General features: G+C 46.4%; 1 protein-coding gene and 1 pseudogene across 4 annotated transcripts in view; one reads left to right on the plus strand and one right to left on the minus strand.

The window, feature by feature from the left end:
• TBC1D19 (TBC1 domain family member 19) overlaps window positions 1-20,328 on the plus strand; it is a 503,848-nt gene that overhangs the window by 260,555 nt on the left and 222,965 nt on the right. For all 4 annotated transcript variants that reach the window (XM_063922181.1, XM_063922190.1, XM_063922171.1 and 1 more), the window contains one exon: window positions 11,484-11,522. In XM_063922181.1, the coding sequence (XP_063778251.1) occupies window positions 11,484-11,522 (39 nt within the window). The remainder of the gene's footprint in view (window positions 1-11,483; window positions 11,523-20,328) is intronic.
• LOC134933550 (5S ribosomal RNA) lies at window positions 14,702-14,820 on the minus strand (annotated as a pseudogene).

Below are 20,328 nucleotides of genomic sequence, written 5' to 3' on the forward strand. Positions count from 1 at the left end.
GGTCATCGTGGCTGCTCAAGGTACCGCGCAGCGAGCGGGAACGCTGCGCGGACATGCTATCCATACACAGCGCACAGCAGGGTGCAGGGGGGGGGGGGCGGCGCCCTGGGCAGCATGAAAACCTACTCTGACTGGCAAAAAGGTAGCATATTGGGCCGTGGCACAATCCTACACCCCTGCCAGTATGAATATTACATCATGTTTGCTGAGGAAAAACGCGCCATTGCAAGGTGCGGGGCTTCTTCCTCAGGCAGCCAGCACACTGCTCAGCGCCATTTTTTTCCAGCAAAGAGCAAGGGAAGAAACGCTGCTCCTCCTCTCAACTTATGATTTTAGTATCAGAGTGCAAAAAGGGTGGGAAAGTGTATATTGTGGTATTATAACCTATTATTGACAATATATATATATATAGAGCAGAAAGTCTCTGTGTACAAAGTACACGACACAGGGATTTTTGTTTAAGCGCTGAGTTGTGGATTGGCAATGTTTTTCTGTGTCTCTCTGACAGATTTTACTGTGGGTCTGTCCCCTATAAGCCCCAGAGTGTCTGTGCTGTGATTGTGCACGTGTGTGACATGTCTGAGGCAGGGAGCTCTCCCTCTGTGGGAGCCATGTTAGGGACACAGAGTTGTAATGTGACACCAAGAGCCTGACTGGGTGAAAGATTTACGTGATAGTGTGAATCATATCAGTAAGAGATTGGATAAGTCTCGGAAAACTGAAAATAATCTGTTGAAGATGTGATTTTTAATAGTTCTGCCTTTCATCCACAGGGGACCCCTCTGGGTCACATAAACTTTTGCAGAAGTAGTATGAACTGATACCGACACGGACGCTGATTCCTGTGTCGACACTAGTGATTCCAGGTTAATAGGTCCTTAAGTTAGCGAAAAAGATTCAAAACATGTTTTAGCTATAAAGCAGGTATTACAAGTTACGGGGCCCCCTCCTTTACCACAGGAGCTGGTTTACCTTAGTAAAGAAGTAACTTTCTTTCCACCTCATGAGCTGAACAGTCTCTTGGAGGGAGTCTGGTTTAACCCGAAAAGAAATTTCAGATTCCCAAAAGAAGTCAGGCAGCTTAGCTTTTTCCATGCAGAGGACAGGAAAAGTTGGGAGTCGCCCCCCCATTTTAGACAGTGCCCTGTCACAGTTAAAGGAAAAAGGTGTTTTCTCCCTGCGCCTGGGACGGCTTCACTTAAGGAGCCGGCAGACCGCAAATTGGAGTCTACGTTGTAATCTATTGATGTGGCCAATGGGACACTACTCAGGCCTACCATTGCCTGTGTGTGGGTGAGTGGTGCTATTGAAAAGTGGTCAGAAAACTTGTCATTAGACATTGACACAATAGATAGACGAGATACTCCTAACGTTACGTCATATCAAAGACGCTGCTGCGTACATGCTAGAAACACTGGGGCAGATGTATTAACCTGGAGACGGCATAAGGAAGTGATAAACCAGTGATATGTGCAAGGTGATAAAGGCACCAGCCAATCAGATCCTAACTGTTAATTTACATATTGGAGCTGATTGGCTGGTGCCTTTATCACCTTGCATATATCACTGGTTTATCACTTCCTTATGCCGTCTCCAAGTTAATACATCTGGCCCCATGAAAGATATTGGTCCCTTGGGATCAAGAGCCGCTACCATGGCAATCTCAGCTCGGAGGGCGTTGTGGATTCGCCAATGGAAGGCTGACGCAGATTCCAAAAGGAATATGGAGGTTCTCCCGTATTAAGGTAAGTCCTTATTTGGAGATGGGCTGGATGCTTTAGTGTCTGCGGCTACCGCAGGTAAGTCGACATTCTTGCCTATTGCTCCTGCGCCGGCGAAAAAAACACATCACTCTCAGATGCAGTCATTTCGGCCCAAAAATTACAAAAAAGGGTAAAGGTTCCCCTCTCTTTGTGGGTAAAGAAAGGGGAAAAGGAAATAAAGTCCACAGCGTCTCCAGGATCACAGGAGCAGAAATCAACCTCTGCTCCTGCCAAATCTTCAGCATGACGCTGGGGCTCCCTTGCGGGAGTCCGCTCAGGTGGGGGCACGTCTGAAACTCTTCAGTCAGTTCTGGGTTCAATCTGGCCTAGACCCGTGGGTCATACAAATAAGAGTCCCACAGGTACAAACTGGAGTTTTAAGACATTTCCCCAGGCCGTATTTTCAAAATCGACCTTACCAGCTTCTATCCCAGACAGGGAAGTGGTGGCAGCAGCAATACAAAAATTGTGTCAGGATCAAGTTTTTGTCCTGGTTCCCTTGTTACAACAAGGAGAAGGGTTTATTGCAACCCTATTCATGGTTCCAAGCCGGACGGCTCGGTCATACCGATTCTAAACCTGTATGCTCTGAATCTCTACCTGCAAAGGTTCTAGTACAAGATGGAATCCCTGAGGGCAGTGGTTTCCAGTCTGGAGGAGGGGGACTTCAGGGTGTCAGTAGACATAAAAGATGCCTACTTACACGTTCACATTTATCTTCCACATCAAGCTTATCTGAGATTCGCAATACAGAACTGTCATTACCAATTTCAGACGTTGCCATTCGGACCTTCCACGGCACAGAGGGTTTTCACCAAGGTGATGGCAGGAGATGATGGTCCTCCTTCGACAACAAGGAGTCAATATAATTCCTGACCTGGAAGATCTCTCGATAAAAGCGAGATCCAGGGAAAAGTTGGTGCAGAACATGGCACTCTCCCTGACCGTATTTCAACATCACGGTTGAATCGTACGTTTTCCAAAGTTACAATTGGAACCGACGACAAGATTGTCCTTTCTGGGGATGATACTGGACACAGAAGTACAGAGGGTATTTCTTCCAGTAGAAAAGGCTCTGGAAATCAAGAGAATGGTCAAACAAATTCTGAAACCAACAAGAGTGTCGATTCATCAATGCATTCGGGTGTTGAAGAAGATGGTAGCGGCCTACGAGGCCATACAGTTTGGCCGATTCCATGCCAGAGTATTCCAGTGGGACCTGTAGGACAAGTGGTCCGGATCCCACCTACACATGCACCGGAAGATAATCCTGTCATCTAGAAGCCAGAATTTCACTCGTGTGGTGGCTACACAGTTCTCACCTACTAGAGGGACGCAGGTTCGGGATTCAGGACTGGGTCCTAGTAACCACGGATGCAAGTCTCCGAGGCTGGGGTGCAGTCACACAGGGAGGAAGCTTCCAAAGAAGATGGTCAAGTCAGGAAACCTGTCTTCACATAAACGTTTTGGAGTTGAGAGCCATTTACAATGGCTTTCTACAAGCAGGGCATCTTCTTCAAGATCAACCCGTACAGATCCAGTCGGACAATGTAACAGCAGTCGCGTACATAAACCGTCAGGGCGGAACGAAAAGCAGAGCGGTGATGGCAGAGGTGACAAAGATCCTCCTCTGGGCAGAAAGACATGCAAGTGCTCTGTCGGCAATTTTCATTCCGGGAGTGGACAACTGGGAAGCATACTTCCTCAACAGACACGATCTCCATCCAGGAGAATGGGGCCTCCACCAAGAACTCTTATCAGAGGTGTCAGGCCTTTGGGGGGTTCCTCAAGTAGACATGATGGCATCTCGTCTCAACAAAAAGCTTCAGAGATGTTGTTCCAGGTCGAGAGACCCTCAAGCAATAGCAGTGGATGCACTGGTGACCCAGTGGGTGTTTCAGTCGGTGTATGTCTTTCCTCCACTTCCACTAATTCCAAAAGTGCTCAAGATCATAAGGAGAACAAGGGTTCGAGCGATCCTCATTGTCCCAGACTGGCCAAGGACAGCTTGGTATCCAGATCTTCAGGAATTGCTCATAGAAGATCCTCGGCCTCTTCCTCTTCGCGAAGACCTGCTGCAGCAGGGGCCGTGCGTGTATGAAGACTTACCGCTGCTACGTTTGACGGCATGGCCGTTGAGCGCCGGATCCTAGCCCGAAAGGGTATTCCCAAAGAAGTCATTCCCACTCTGATTTAGGCCAGGAAAGGAGTAACGTCTAAACATTACCACCGTATTTGGAGAAAATATGTGTCTTGGTGTGAATCCATGAAGGCTCCTACGGAAGAGTTTGTTAAGACGTTTTCTCCGTTTTCTGCAGGCAGGTGTGGATGCGGGCCAAAGATTGGGTTCAATCAAGGTCCAGATTTCGGCTTTGTCCGTTTTCTTTCAGAAACAATTGGCCTCCCTTCCAGAAGTTCAGACGTTCGTGAAAGGGGTGCTACACATCCAACCTCCATTTGTGCCTCCAGTGGCACCATGGGATATTAATGTGGGGTTGCAGTTCCTTCAATCGGATTGGTTTGAACCTCTACAAGAAATAGAGTTGAAGTTTCTCACTTGGAAAGTGGTCATGCTGTTGGCCTTGGCATCCGCAAGGAGGGTGTGTAAGTTAGGGGCCATGTCTCACAAGAGTTCTTACTTGATCTTCCATGAAGATAGGGCTGTGTTAAGAACTCGTCAGCAATTTCTTCCGAAGGTGGTTTCTTCTTTCCATATAAACCAACCTGTTGTGGCTACTGACACCTTCGCTGCAATGTGGTCAGAGCTTTGAAAATTTATATCGCAAGAACAGCTCTGATACGGAAAACAGAGGCTCTGTTTGTCCTGTATGCTACCAACAAGATTGGGTGTCCTGCTTCTAAGCAGACCATTGCGCGCTGGATCAGAGGTACGATTCAGCACGCTCATTCCACGGCAGTATTGCCGATAACGAATTCGGTGAATGCCCATTTTACTAGAAAGGTGGGCTCATCCTGGGCGGCTGCCCGGGGGGTCTCGGCGTTACAACTTTGCCGAGCAGCTATTTGGTCAGGGGCAAACACGTTTGCTAACTTTTACAAGTTTGACACCTTGGCCGATGAGAATCTCAAGTTTGATCAATCGGTGCTGTAGGGTCATCCGCACTCTCCCGCCCATACTGGAGCTTTGGTATAACCCCATGGTACTGAAGTGGACCCCAGCATCCTCTAGGACGTATGAGAAAACAGGATTTTAATACCTACCGGTAAATCCTTTTCTCCTAGTCCGTAGAGGATGCTGGGCACCCAGCCCAGTGCGTACTTTACCTGCAGTTGTTATTTTGTTAAGTTTTCAGCACGGTTGCTGTAATGTTCATGCTTGTTGGCATGAGTTTTGTTGAATACCATGTTGTGCGGCATGGTTGGAGTGTGAGCTGGTAGGAATCTCACCGTTAATTTAACAGTAAATCCTTTTCTCGAAATGTCCGTCTCCCTGGGCACAGTTCCTATACTGAGGTCTAGAGGAGGGGCATAGAGGGAGGTGCCAGTTCACACTCTAGAAAAGTCTTAAAGTGCCCATGGCTCCTGCAGAACCGTCTATACCCCATGGTACTGAAGTGGACCCCAGCATCCTCTATGGACTAGGAGAAAAGGATTTACCAGTAGGTATTAAAATCCTGTTATCCATTTGCCTTTCAGTGGTTAATCTGTTGCTGTACACATGAGTGCCAGTAGAAATACAGATGTAGCCAGGCTCATCATCCGCACCTGAATGAGCGTATTCGCACCCGCATCCGCATCTAGGCAATGCAATGGGTATGCATCGCGGGTGTGAATATATGCACACACGCATCGCAGCAGCTTAGTTGCAGCCACAATGAGTGTGGCTACATCTGCAGCGCCCAAATGTTTGTCTGCTGTTTCTGTTTCCGGAAGAACAAGGATCACTTTATTGGTGGTTCCCTCCGCAGGCTGAGCATTGAATAAGAAACCAGTTACATTTACATCCACTTGTTTATTGTTCCTCAGTCTCTATTTCCGATATTGTAAACAATGTTTCTCTATCGTCCTAAGTGGATGCTGGGGTTCCTGAAAGGACCATGGGGAATAGCGGCTCCGCAGGAGACAGGGCACAAAAAAGTAAAGCTTTACTAGGTCAGGTGGTGTGCACTGGCTCCTCCCCCCATGACCCTCCTCCAGACTCCAGTTAGATTTTGTGCCCGAACGAGAAGGGTGCAATCTAGGTGGCTCTCCTAAAGAGCTGCTTAGAGAAAGTTTAGTTTAGGTTTTTTTCTTTACAGTGAGTCCTGCTGGCAACAGGATCACTGCAACGTGGGACTTAGGGGGAAAGTAGTAAACTCACCTGCATGCAGAGTGGATTTGCTGCTTGGCTACTGGACACCATTAGCTCCAGAGGGATCGAACACAGGCCCAGCCGTGGAGTCCGGTCCCGGAGCCGCGCCGCCGACCCCCTTGCAGATGCTGAAGCGTGAAGAGGTCCGGAAACCGGCGGCTGAAGACTCCTCAGTCTTCATAAGGTAGCGCACAGCACTGCAGCTGTGCGCCATTTTCCTCTCAGCACACTTCACTGGGCAGTCACTGAGGGTGCAGAGCGCTGGGGGGGGGCGCTCTGAGAGGCAAATATAAACCTTATACAAGGCTAAAAATACCTCACATATAGCCCATAGGGGCTATATGGAGATATTTAACCCCTGCCTGACTGGAAAAATAGCGGGAGAAGAACCCGCCGAAAAAGGGGCGGGGCCTATCTCCTCAGCACACGGCGCCATTTTCTGTCACAGCTCCGCTGGTCAGAACGGCTCCCAGGTCTCTCCCCTGCACTGCACTACAGAAACAGGGTAAAACAGAGAGGGGGGGCACATTAATGGCTATATATATATATATATTAAAGCAGCTATAAGGGAGCACTTAATATAAGGATATCCCTTGTATATATAGCGCTTTGTGGTGTGTGCTGGCAGACTCTCCCTCTGTCTCCCCAAAAGGGCTAGTGGGTCCTGTCTTCATTAGAGCATTCCCTGTGAGTTTGCGGTGTGTGTCGGTACGTGGTGTCGACATGTATGAGGACGATATTGGTGTGGAGGCGGAGCAATTGCCAAATATGCAGATGTCACCCCCCAGGGGGTCGACACCAGAATGGATGCCTTTATTTGTGGAATTACGTGATGGTTTATCTTCCCTTAAACAGTCAGTTGAGGACATGAGGCGGCCGGACAATCAATTAATGCCTGTCCAGGCGCCTCAAACACCGTCAGGGGCTGTAAAACGCCCTTTGCCTCAGTCGGTCGACACAGACCCAGACACGGGCACTGATTCCAGTGACGACGGTAGAAATTCAAACGTATTTTCCAGTAGGGCCACACGTTATATGATTTTGGCAATGAAGGAGACGTTACATTTAGCTGATACTACAGATACCGTAAAACAGGGTATTATGTATGGTGTGAAAAAACTACAAACAGTTTTTCCTGAATCAGAAGAATTAAATGACGTGTGTGATGAAGCGTGGGTTGCTCCTGATAAAAAGTTGATAATTTCAAAAAAGTTATTGGCATTATACCCTTTCCCGCCAGAGGTTAGGGCGCGCTGGGAAACACCCCCTAAGGTGGACAAGGCGCTCACACGCTTATCCAAACAAGTGGCGTTACCCTCTCCTGAGACGGCCGCACTTAAGGATCCATCAGATAGAAAGATGGAAGTTATTCAAAAGAATATATACACACATGCAGGTGTTATACTACGACCAGCTATAGCAACTGCCTGGATGTGCAGTGCTGGAGTAGTTTGGTCAGAATCCCTGATTGAAAATATTGATACCCTAGATAGGGACAATGTTTTACTGTCGTTAGAACAAATAAAGGATGCATTTATCTATATGCGTGATGCACAGAGGGATATTTGCACACTGGCATCTCGGATGAGTGCTATGTCCATTTCAGCCAGAAGAGCCTTATGGACACGACAGTGGACAGGCGATGCGGATTCAAAACGTCACATGGAGGTTTTGCCGTATAAAGGGGAGGAGTTATTTGGAGTTGGTCTATCAGACTTGGTGGCCACGGCTACTGCCGGGAAATCCACTTTTTTACCTCAAGTCACTCCCCAACAGAGAAAGGCACCGACCTTTCAACCGCAGCCTTTTCGCTCCTACAAAAATAAGAGAGCAAAGGGCTTGTCGTACCTGCCACGAGGCAGAGGAAGAGGGAAGAGACACCAACAGGCAGCTCCTTCCCAGGAACAGAAGCCCTCCCCGGCTCCTGCAAAAACCTCAGCATGACGCTGGGGCCTCTCAAGCGGACTCGGGGACAGTGGGGGGCCGTCTCAAAAATTACAGCGCGCAGTGGGCTCACTCGCAGGTAGACCCCTGGATCCTGCAGATAATATCTCAGGGGTACAGGTTGGAATTAGAGACGGATCCTCCTCATCGTTTCCTGAAGTCTGCCTTACCAACCGTCTCTTCCGAAAGGGAGAGGGTGTTGGAAGCCATTCACAAGCTGTACGCTCAGCAGGTGATAGTCAAAGTACCCCTATTACAACAAGGAAAGGGGTATTATTCCACTCTATTTGTGGTACCGAAGCCGGATGGCTCGGTAAGGCCTATTCTAAATCTGAAGTCCTTGAACCTCTACATAAAAAAGTTCAAGTTCAAGATGGAGTCACTCAGAGCAGTGATAGCGAACCTGGAAGAAGGGGACTTTATGGTATCCTTGGACATCAAGGATGCGTATCTACACGTTCCGATTTACCCCGCACACCAGGGGTACCTCAGGTTCATTGTTCAAAACTGTCACTATCAGTTTCAGACGCTGCCGTTCGGATTGTCCACGGCGCCTCGGGTCTTTACCAAGGTAATGGCCGAGATGATGATTCTTCTTCGAAGAAAAGGCGTATTAGTTATCCCATACTTGGACGATCTCCTAATAAGGGCAAGGTCCAGAGAACAGCTGGAGACAGCTTTAGCACTATCTCAAGAGGTGCTAAGACAACACGGGTGGATTCTGAATATTCCAAAATCCCATTTAATCCCGACAACTCGTCTGCTGTTCCTAGGAATGATTCTGGACACGGTTCAGAAAAAGGTTTTCCTTCCAGAGGAAAAAGCCAAGGAGTTATCCGATCTGGTCAGGAACCTCCTAAAACCAGGAAAAGTGTCAGTACATCAATGCACAAGAGTCCTGGGAAAAATGGTGGCTTCTTACGAAGCAATTCCATTCGGCAGATTCCATGCAAGAATATTCCAAAGGGATCTGTTGGACAAATGGTCAGGGTCGCATCTGCAGATGCACCTGCGAATAACCCTGTCACCAAAGACAAGGGTGTCACTTCTGTGGTGGTTGCAGAAGGCTCACCTATTAGAAGGCCGCAGATTCGGCATTCAGGATTGGATCCTGGTGACCACGGACGCCAGCCTGAGAGGCTGGGGAGCAGTCACACAAGGATGAAACTTCCAGGGAGTATGGACGAGTCTGGAAAAGTCTCTTCACATAAACATTCTGGAACTAAGAGCAATCTACAATGCTCTAAGCCAGGCGGAACTTCTCCTGCAAGGAAAGCCGGTGTTGATTCAGTCGGACAACATCACGGCGGTCGCCCATGTAAACAGGCAGGGCGGCACAAGAAGCAGGAGTGCAATGGCAGAAGCTGCCAAGATTCTTCGCTGGGCGGAGAATCACGTGATAGCACTGTCAGCAGTGTTCATCCCGGGCGTGGACAACTGGGAAGCAGACTTCCTCAGCAGACACGATCTTCATCCGGGAGAGTGGGGTCTACATCCAGAAGTCTTCAACATGTTAATAGACCGTTGGGAAAGACCAATTGTAGACATGATGGCGTCTCGCCTCAACAAGAAACTGGACAAATATTGCGCCAGGTCAAGAGATCCACAGGCAATAGCTGTGGACGCACTGGTAACTCCTTGGGTGTACCAGTCAGTGTATGTGTTTCCTCCTCTGCCGCTCATACCAAAGGTATTGAAGATCATACGGCAAAGAAGAGTAAGAACAATACTAGTGGTTCCGGATTGGCCGAGAAGGACTTGGTATCCGGAACTTCAAGAGATGCTCACGGACGAACCGTGGCCTCTACCTCTGAGAAGGGACCTGCTACAGCAGGGTCCCTGTCTTTTTCAAGACTTACCGCGGCTGCGTTTGACGGCATGGCGGTTGAACGCCAGATCCTAAAAGGGAAAGGCATTCCAGAAGAAGTCATTCCTACCTTGATTAAGGCACGGAAGGAAGTCACCGTGAAACATTATCACCGCATTTGGCGAAAATATGTAGCGTGGTGCGAGGATCGGAGGGTTCCGACGGAGGAATTCCAACTGGGTCGTTTCCTACATTTCCTGCAATCAGGATTATCTATGGGTCTCAAATTGGGATCCATTAAGGTTCAAATTTCGGCCCTGTCAATATTCTTCCAAAAAGAATTGGCCTCTGTCCCTGAGGTCCAGACTTTTGTCAAGGGAGTACTGCATATACAGCCTCCTGTGGTGCCTCCGGTGGCACCGTGGGATCTAAATGTAGTTTTAGATTTCCTCAAATCCCATTGGTTTGAACCATTGAAAAAGGTGGATTTGAAATATCTCACATTGAAAGTGACTATGTTACTAGCCCTGGCCTCTGCCAGGAGAGTATCTGAATTGGCGGCTTTATCTTATAAAAGTCCTTATCTAATCTTCCATTCGGATAGGGCAGAACTGCGGACTCGTCCGCATTTTCTCCCTAAAGTGGTATCAGCATTTCATCTGAACCAACCTATTGTGGTGCCTGCGGCCACTAGCGACTTGGAGGACTCCAAGTTGTTGGACGTTGTCAGAGCCTTAAAAATATACATTGCAAGGACGGCTGGAGTCAGAAAATCTGACTCGCTGTTTATATTGTATGCACCCAACAAGTTGGGCGCACCTGCTTCTAAGCAGTCGATTGCTCGTTGGATTTGTAACACAATTCAACTTGCACATTCTGTGGCAGGCCTGCCACAGCCTAAAACTGTAAAAGCCCACTCCACAAGGAAGGTGGGCTCATCTTGGGCGGCTGCCCGAGGGGTCTCGGCATTACAACTCTGCCGAGCAGCTACGTGGTCGGGGGAGAACACGTTTGTAAAATTTTACAAATTTGATACCCTGGCAAAGGAGGACCTGGAGTTCTCTCATTCGGTGCTGCAGAGTCATCCGCACTCTCCCGCCCGTTTGGGAGCTTTGGTATAATCCCCATGGTCCTTTCAGGAACCCCAGCATCCACTTAGGACGATAGAGAAAATAAGAATTTACTTACCGATAATTCTATTTCTCGGAGTCCGTAGTGGATGCTGGGCGCCCATCCCAAGTGCGGATTATCTGCAATACTTGTACATAGTTATTGTTAACTAATTCGGGTTATTGTTAAGGAGCCATCTTTAAGAGGCCCTTTCTGTTGTCATACTGTTAACTGGGTTTAGATCACAAGTTGTACGGTGTGATTGGTGTGGCTGGTATGAGTCTTACCCGGGATTCAAAATGCCTCCCTTATTGTGTATGCTCGTCCGGGCACGGTACCTAACTGGAGTCTGGAGGAGGGTCATGGGGGGAGGAGCCAGTGCACACCACCTGACCTAGTAAAGCTTTACTTTTTTGTGCCCTGTCTCCTGCGGAGCCGCTATTCCCCATGGTCCTTTCAGGAACCCCAGCATCCACTACGGACTCCGAGAAATAGAATTATCGGTAAGTAAATTCTTATTTTTTTCTGTTTTTCTTTTTTTTAAAAGAATTATTTGAGAATGAACATTTTCGTATTGGGAAAAAAGGTATGTAATGCTACTGCACTGTATTTTGTCTCGTAGAAAGCCTCATACATATACTGTATATAAGTGTTAATGGACACGTTTAGTAAGCAGCGACAATATTTCTCATAGTGTAAAACATAATCCAGCAAATGAAGTTACAGAACTCAACACTGCAAGACAATTAAGGGATCAGCGAGCATCAGTTAAATTATGTTCTCATTTGGGGCTAATGCATGTTAACTGAAAAGAAGCTTCACAGTTATAATTTAAACTTTTATCATAACTCCTCATATTATCTTTTCATATAATGATAGGATGTTGTCAAAGCATATCGGAACCGTTTTTTACATCAGAAATATGTCCACTTACACAAGGGAGTCATTACTGCTGCCAGGGCATGTTCTAGACAGACTGTCTCGCTGTGCCCACAGTTAGTACTATCACAGTAGAAGAGGGAAAGGCACAATGACTTGAGCACTGGATATAGATATATATATATATATATATATATATATATATATATATATATATATATATATAAACAAAAGATTAATACTGCGCCACATGTGATGTAAAACAGGTATGTTATAAAGATGGCAAGCCTGTATGATACTCCCCAATGCTACTAATGGGGCGTCAGCTCAGTCCCTCAAAAATACAGGGGTGGTAAATCCCTGAAGTAAATATGGGAGAAACAGGGGGGATGAGGGATATGTAGCGACCACGGTATCAAAATAATTTCAATTGCCAATGTTAACAATAAAAATTCTATTTATTATTGAACATAAAAGACACATGAAAAAATGGGACAACAATAAAAACACAGCTGAACTAAAAGCACTAAATGAAAGTATAAACTACAGTAAAAGTGAATAAAATAAAATTTTCCTTATCTTAGAATGAGGTAGGTACAGATCAACCAACGCGTTTCGTCTAATGAGACTTCTTCAAGGGGTAGGGACAGAATGAGTCTGACTATCTATTTATCGACATAGTACTTGGTGGGAGGGTTATGACATCATAGGGAGTCATATGACCTAGTTATCATTTACTTTAAAATCATTAGCAAATGCAGGTTAGACATTGCCAGGTTATTAGGAGTTAAATGCAAGTAACAACAAGTAAAAACGAGTGTGCTAAAAGTCCTAAAATTACTTCAGGAGCGTTTATACAGTCAATTGGCAGTACTTCCGCCACACTTCCGGGTGCGGTGGACACAGCGTGTCACTTCCGCCCCACTTCCGGTTTCTTCCGCGCATGCGCCCGCGGCGATTTTATCCGTTCATGTGATCCTCTGTCTGTGTGTTCATTGGTAGTTACTGGCAGCTTTTAGTTCGTAGGGAAAAGGTTGGATTAGTTTTTGTCCATGCAGCAGCGGCCATTTTTGATGGGATTAGGTCCATATCTTCCAGGTTGCGGCGGCCATTTTCTAATAGCTCATTGGATAACTTTCGAATGCTCCAGATATTCATGGCAATAATTCCATATAAAAACAATAAGTAAATGAGAGTATCAAAAATACATAATTATTTGTAAACAACTTATCTACTTAATCTTAGGTGTGCAGCACTTAGTGAATAATACTAATATAAATAATAATAAATACCAGCAAAAAATATGAGATATACATATTAATTATTGAATAGCTAAGTGATTTAACATGTGATGTTGGAGTTCACGAATTTCTTAGTGAAAATGAAACATATCTTATATAAGGATGGGCGTGCATACAGTTAATTTAGCATCGTGAGTATGAGATATCCCGCATGTGACTTGTAGTGCACATAAGCCCTGTGTTAATAATAAATGAAAATAAGTAAAAGGCTTGTTATATGTGCTAGCTGTGAACCCATACAGGCACGGAGTACCGTATATACTCGAGTATAAGCCGAGTTTTTCAGCACATTTTTTGTGCTGAAAAAGCTCCCCCTCGGCTTATACTCGAGTGATGCTCCCGGAGTCCTGTGCAGGAGCAGAGCGCAGGGAGCAGCCATGAGGGAAGGAGGAGGAGGAGGGAGGGGGACTCGGGAGCCGCAGCAGCGCACTGTAATTGGTGCATCAACCAGTGACGCTGCTGCAGCCATCCTTCTCCCTCTCCATGCTCGCTGAAGCACCGCCACGCCGCCCGCCTCAGCCGCTGCGTTCTGTCCCAAGGCCGGCCACCGCTGCCCGCACCGCCTGCCGCTGCTTGCACTCCCGTGTCGCGTCATTGATGGTGAGTAGAGACAGGCTACGGGGGGAGCGCGGGTGTGTCGGGGGGGGGGGGGAGGTAGTTGGGGGCTGGGCATATCTGGCACTATGAGGGCATACGGTATCTGGCACTGTGGGGGCATATGTAGCACTGTGGGGGCATATCTGGCACTATGAGGGCATATGTGGCACTGTGGGGGATTATCTGGCAGTATGAGGGCATATGTGGCACTGTGGGGGCATATCTGGCACTGTGGGGGCATATCTGGCACTATGAGGGCATACTGGCACTGTGGGGGATTATCTGGCACTGTGGGGGCATATCTGGCACTATGAGGGCATATCTGGCACTGTGGGGGATTATCTGGCAGTATGAGGGCATATCTGGCACTGTGGGGGCATATCTGGCACTGTGGGGGCATATCTGGCACTATGAGGGCATATCTGGCACTGTGGGGGATTATCTGGCAGTATGAGGGCATATGTGGCACTGTGGGGGCATATCTGGCACTGTGGGGGCATATCTGGCACTATGAGGGCATATCTGGCACTGTGGGGGCATATCTGGCACTGTGGGGGCATATCTGGCACTATGAGGGCATATCTGGCACTGTGGGGGATTATCTGGCAGTATGAGGGCATATGTGGCACTGTGGGGGCATATCTGGCACTATGAGGGCATATCTGGCACTGTGGGAGCATATCTAGCACCGTGGGGGAATATGTGTATCTGGCAATGTGGGGGCATATCTGGCACTATGAGGGCAAATATCTGGCACCATGGGGGCATATTTAGCACTGTGGGGGCATATCTGGCACTGGGGGGCATATCCGGCAGTATGAGGGCTGTGTACGGCTAGAGCTGCATTTCCCACCCTAGGCTTATACTCGAGTCAATAAGTTTTCCCAGTTTTTTTGGGGAAAATTAGGTGCCTCGGCTTATATTCGGGTCGACTTATACTCGAGTATATACGGTATATTTCCTTTCTTAGGCCTCTATTGATTCTCGTTCCATACAGTACCTGATCTTCCCAGGTGGTCCCCCTCACTGGTACTGATCAGGCCCAACGCTGCTTGGCTTCCAAGATCGGATGTGTTTGGGCATTTTCAGCGTGGTTTGACTGTAACGACGTTGTGCCTTCTAGGTTGTTACTCCAACCGCGATATTATTTTGTATTTAAAAGCGTCATATGGTGATGAATTGTGATTACGTGGGAGAGGAGTGATGTGTAGTGATTAGGGAGGGGGGGGGGTTGGAGAGGGCTATGAAGTTTATGGGTAAATAGTCAGGGGGAGTGTGGGGAGGAGGGGGGGGAGGGAGGGGGGAAGGTTTGGGGGTCTTTATTTATTGGGGAGAGACATGGAGAACACTCAGAAGTTAAATACAGTATCTTATAAAAAGGGGGCGATCTCGTAATTGGCATTGAATCCTTTCGGTTGTAATGTCTGTAGTTGGAATATCCAAAAAATCTCGCAACGTGATAATTTATTGGCGAGATCTCCTCCTCTATCTCCTAGTTTCACCAGTTCGATAGCCTTAAAGGTCAGGGCTTCCGGAATGGAGTTGTGCGTAGAAATTTTTTTGCTGGTATTTATTATTATTTATATTAGTATTATTCACTAAGTGCTGCACACCTAAGATTAAGTAGATAAATTGTTTACAAATAATGATGTATTTTTGATACTCTCATTTACTTATTGTTTTTATATGGAATTTATTGCCATGAATATCTGGAGCATTCGAAAGTTATCCAATGAGCTACTAGAAAATGGCCGCCGCAATCTGGAAGATCTGGACCTAATCCCATCAAAAATGGCCGCTGCTGCATGGACAAAAACTAATCCAACCTTTTCCCTACGAACTAAATGCTGCCAGTAACTACCAATGAACACACAGACAGAGGACCACATGAATGGATAAAATCGCCGCTGGCGCATGCGCGGAAAAAAACGGAAGTGGGGCGGAAGTGACACACTGTGTCCACCGCACCCGGAAGTGTGGCGGAAGTACCGCCAATTGACTGTATAAACGCTCCTGAAGTAATTTTGCATTTAACTCCTAATAACCTGGCAATGTCTAACCTGCATTTGCTAATGATTTTAAAGTAAATGATAGATAACCCTCCCACCAAGTACTATGGCTATAAATTGATAGTCAGACTCATTCTGTCCCTACCCCTTGAAGAAGTCTCATTAGACGAAACGCGTTGGTTGATCTGTACCTACCTCATTCTAAGATAAGGAAAATTTGATTTTATTCACTTTTACTGTAGTTTATACTTTCATTTAGTGCTTTTAGTTCAGCTGTGTTTTTATTGTTGTCCCATTTTTTCATGTGTCTTTTATGTTCAATAATAAATAGAATTTTTATTGTTACCATTGGCAATTGAAATTATTTTGATACCGTGGTCGCTACATATCCCTCATCCCCCCTGCTTCTCTCATATATATATATATATATATATATATATATATCCAAAGAGAATACAGGCACTCACCACTTCCTTAATTGATGAAAAAATTTATTACCACTCACAGGTATGTCTCACATAGAGACGGTCAACAGCATGTCAACAGATTATGTCGACGTTTCGGCTCCATCTGAGCCTTTTTCAAGACGGGTAAAATCACAACAGGTACATACCCAGCAGCCCATGACACACAAAAAAACCCCGGATCACTTATATAGCAGAGACACATCACAAACCCCGCCCATCAATCATCCAACAAGAAGTGGCTACAATGTTCATATTGCAGTGTCTAATACTATTGAACAGAAATGACCATCCACTGTGTCATACCAACAACAAGGTATGATACCAGAAAACACAAATGCAGCAGATATATACCACAAAAAGCGGCTTATCGCGGCTAATTGCCGCGATGCCGGAAGTAGCGTGCGTTCCATTGCCAATGGAACGCACACGTGACACCAGGATGTTGATCACAAACCCGGAAGCGGTATGCGTTCCATTATCGTGGAGCGCAACCGCGTGACCGGAGCTACGGTGCTGCATAAGACGGCTGCCAGCCGTTGCTAAGCAGCCAGGTATTAGCACACTGTCACATACTAAAATAGCACCAGCGTGCTAACAAAGTGATGATAGAGGCAGCATTAGGTTCATAAATCAATATGTTGGATGCATAAAATATGCATATGTACTACATATTGGTCCCGGGTGGATAATACATTACAATAATACAAATAGATTTGTTTATTCAATGCACATAAAAACTTAGCATTTGTATCATAATATCCAACTATTTATTCAGGTAGAGTATTGCCATAACCACATTCTGTAGTAGATCATTATGGTCTCCTGATGTTATCTGGATGACCCGCCCTTACTCCCCTATGGATAGAAATCTATCACAACAGCCAGGAGAAAATGGAATGCATATATGGTAGAGAATATGGATGTATATCTCCCAGGACATAATGTAGTACATTAAGAGCCCGTGATATAGCCTCTGTCAAAAAAGCGATCTGGGGTGGTCACCAACATAAAGGATATTATAAAAGACAAAAGACACACATACACATATCATCATGCTTTAAGAGATACATGATTGAATCCCATTAGAGAAAATTTATAAAAACAGTTTAGGAAAGGAATGTGTGAAAAAAATATATAAATCAGTGATAGCCCTATCCGAGAAAAATGTTAAGTGGATTAGCCTCGTTTAGCCCCCGAGGTGCTAAGGTGTCCAATTCGTAGATACATTTAGCTTCTCGTTGTCGTAATTGCCTTTCCCAGTCACCACCACGTGAGGGTCTCGGTACGTGATCTATTAACATGCACTTCAGGCTAGATATTGAATGCCCTCTAGTTGCGAAGTGTTGTGCCACCGGTTTGTCAGATACCTTAGAGATCAATGCAGCTCTAATTGATGTGCGATGGTTGGCCATCCTGTCTCGAAAGTTTCGTGTTGTCATGCCAACATAATAGTATCCGCAGGGACAGACAATAATATAGATTACATGATCCATGGTACAATGTAACCGATAGCGGATCTTAATCTGCTGACCACTATGTGGATGTGCGAAACTCGCCCCAGTCATCATTGATCGGCACGTAGTGCAATTGGGGCACCGATAGCAACCCTTCTTGGTGTCCGGAAACCAGGACTTATTGGTGGCTGATGGCTGTAGAGTCGGGCGCATTAACATTTGTCGAAGATTCTTGCCGCGTCTGTAGGCACAGAGTGGCGGCTGCAAGTTTAACCCTTTGAACACTGGGTCAGAGGCCACAATCGGCCAATGCTTACGCAGCACTTTCTCAGACTGTGACGAAGCAACGTCGTATGTAGATGCAAATATCATTCTGTTAGCAAGTCCTTTAGCACCATGGCTGTTGGAGTGGGAGTGCCTGTACCTAGCTTTATCGAGGCATCTTGCAACAGTTTTCTTCGTGTAGCCACGTTCGTAGAATCTCTCTGCCATCGCCTCAATCTGTGACTCCGTATCATCATGTGTGGTATTGTTGCGTAGCACACGCATGAACTGCGAGATCGGTAGGCTCTCTTTAAGATGAACAGGGTGGTGACTGGAGGCATGGAGGAGTGTGTTTCTATCAGTCTCCTTTCTAAAGAGGGTCGAGGCAAGTCTTCCTTTGTATCGGAAAAGAGTCACATCTAAAAAATGTACCTTATCACAACTAATGTGATAGGTAAAACGGATAGGGCTATCCAAACTATGGAGGTAGTCAATCATCTCATAGAACTCAGTGTCGGTCCCTAGCCAAATAATAAAAACATCGTCAATGTAGCGGGCAAAAAGTAAACACTTTGACCCAAACCTAGGTATGATGTTGTTAGATTCATATTTATGCATATACAGATTGGCATACGATGGGGCCAAATTTGACCCCATCGCAGTGCCACTGCATTGAATGTAAAAGTCATTCCCATAGGCAAAGTGATTCTTTTTCAATACTATGCCCGCAAGATCAAGTAAAAATTCGGATGGAGGGCCCTCGTGTGATCCCACTATTAAGGCATCACGCATAGCCTCAAGGCCTTCTGTGTGCGGAATGACTGTATATAAGGACTGGATGTCCATAGTTATTAACCACGCATCATCAGGTATTAGGCCTAGTGAATCAATTTTGTCAAGCAGGTCCGCAGTGTCCCTAATGTAGCTGGGCATCGTGGTTACAAGTGGTTGGAGAAAGGAATCAATAAAGATTGCTAATGGCTGTAAAACAGAGCCCATCGCCGAAATAATCGGACGACTGGGGGGGTCACTCATCGATTTGTGTATTTTCGGTAATGTGTAGATGATTGGACACACAGGACTATCCACAGTTAGGTAGCCAGCTATTTTATGGTCCAACCATCCACACACCAGCGCTTGATTGATCGTAGTATCAACTAATTTTTTTATTTGCAGCATAGGGTTGCCCCTACACTTAACATAAACCGTAGAGTCAGCCAATTACCTAAGTATTTCCGCATTATATTTGCACCAGTCCTGCACCACCACGGCACCACCCTTGTCAGCTTGTCGAACAACTATCTGTTCATTATTAATCAAACTCCTCAATGCATCTCTCTGTGCCGGAGAAAGGTTATTGTACCGCGGTGGTGCAGTCCTGGCATGCATTTCACTATCAGTTAACCGAAGGAATGTGCGGATACTTGGATTGGTAGACTCAGGATCAAAATCACTTGGTCTAGCCAATCCAGTGACTTGAGTCACTTCGTTGGTCTTATTGGAAAAAAACTCTTGCAACCTAAGCTTTCTCCCAAATTTATAATGATTCACAGCCCACCCAAATCTATTATGCGGGACAGTGGGAACAAATGAAAGACCTAGGGCTAAAATCTCTGTTTCTACAGCCGAAAGTTTATAGGTTGACAAGTTGAAGACCGCGTCTACTGATATTTCCTTGGGCGCCCCCTTCGCCTTGTGGCCACCCCTCCTCGAGGGGAACCTCGTTCTATGTTTCTGTTGGGATTTGTATCGTTCCGGGCGTTTCTCCCTAAAAAAGCCCCAGAGGGGGGTCTATTATCAACCACCTCACTCTCAGAATTGGATTGAGATGAGGAATTATCCAAGGGGCCCGGATATCTGCTTCTATTATGTAGGCGCTGTCGTCTGCCTGAAAAACCTCTAGATTCACCTCTCAGCCACCTGTAAACCTGGTTGTTAGTGTAATCGCCATTTACAGTAACCAGTTTTTTACGTTTAAACGTAATGAGATCTTGTTGGTAAGTATTAACTTGTTCAGCCAAGCGATCGACCCATTTGTCAGCAGTATTAGTCACCAGTGTAGATAAATGCACAGAATTAAACCTGGCCAAGTCCTCTCGCACTTGTTTTAATTCCACCCCCACCTCCTCAATAACGAGGAGAATGAGGTCAAGCGAACATTTATTTAAAACACCACACCATTGGGGCGTGGCCTAGCCGGCATCAGGGAAAGCTGGGATTCACTGGAGCTCCGGGCTGAATCTCCTTTTATATGTGCCCAGACCTAACAACAAAACACCCGGCTGCTCCCTACCCACACATCTGAAACTGCTGACCTGTCCGGTGCCGGGAGGCGAGTGCTGCGGAGTCGTGGGGGCCCTGCTTCGCCCCTGCGGATTGCGGCCTACCTCCGGTGCTGAGACCGGGACCTCGATTTCGGGG

Source organism: Pseudophryne corroboree, chromosome 1 (genome assembly GCF_028390025.1).
Source record: "Pseudophryne corroboree isolate aPseCor3 chromosome 1, aPseCor3.hap2, whole genome shotgun sequence".
NCBI classification, from domain to species: Eukaryota; Metazoa; Chordata; class Amphibia; order Anura; family Myobatrachidae; genus Pseudophryne; species Pseudophryne corroboree.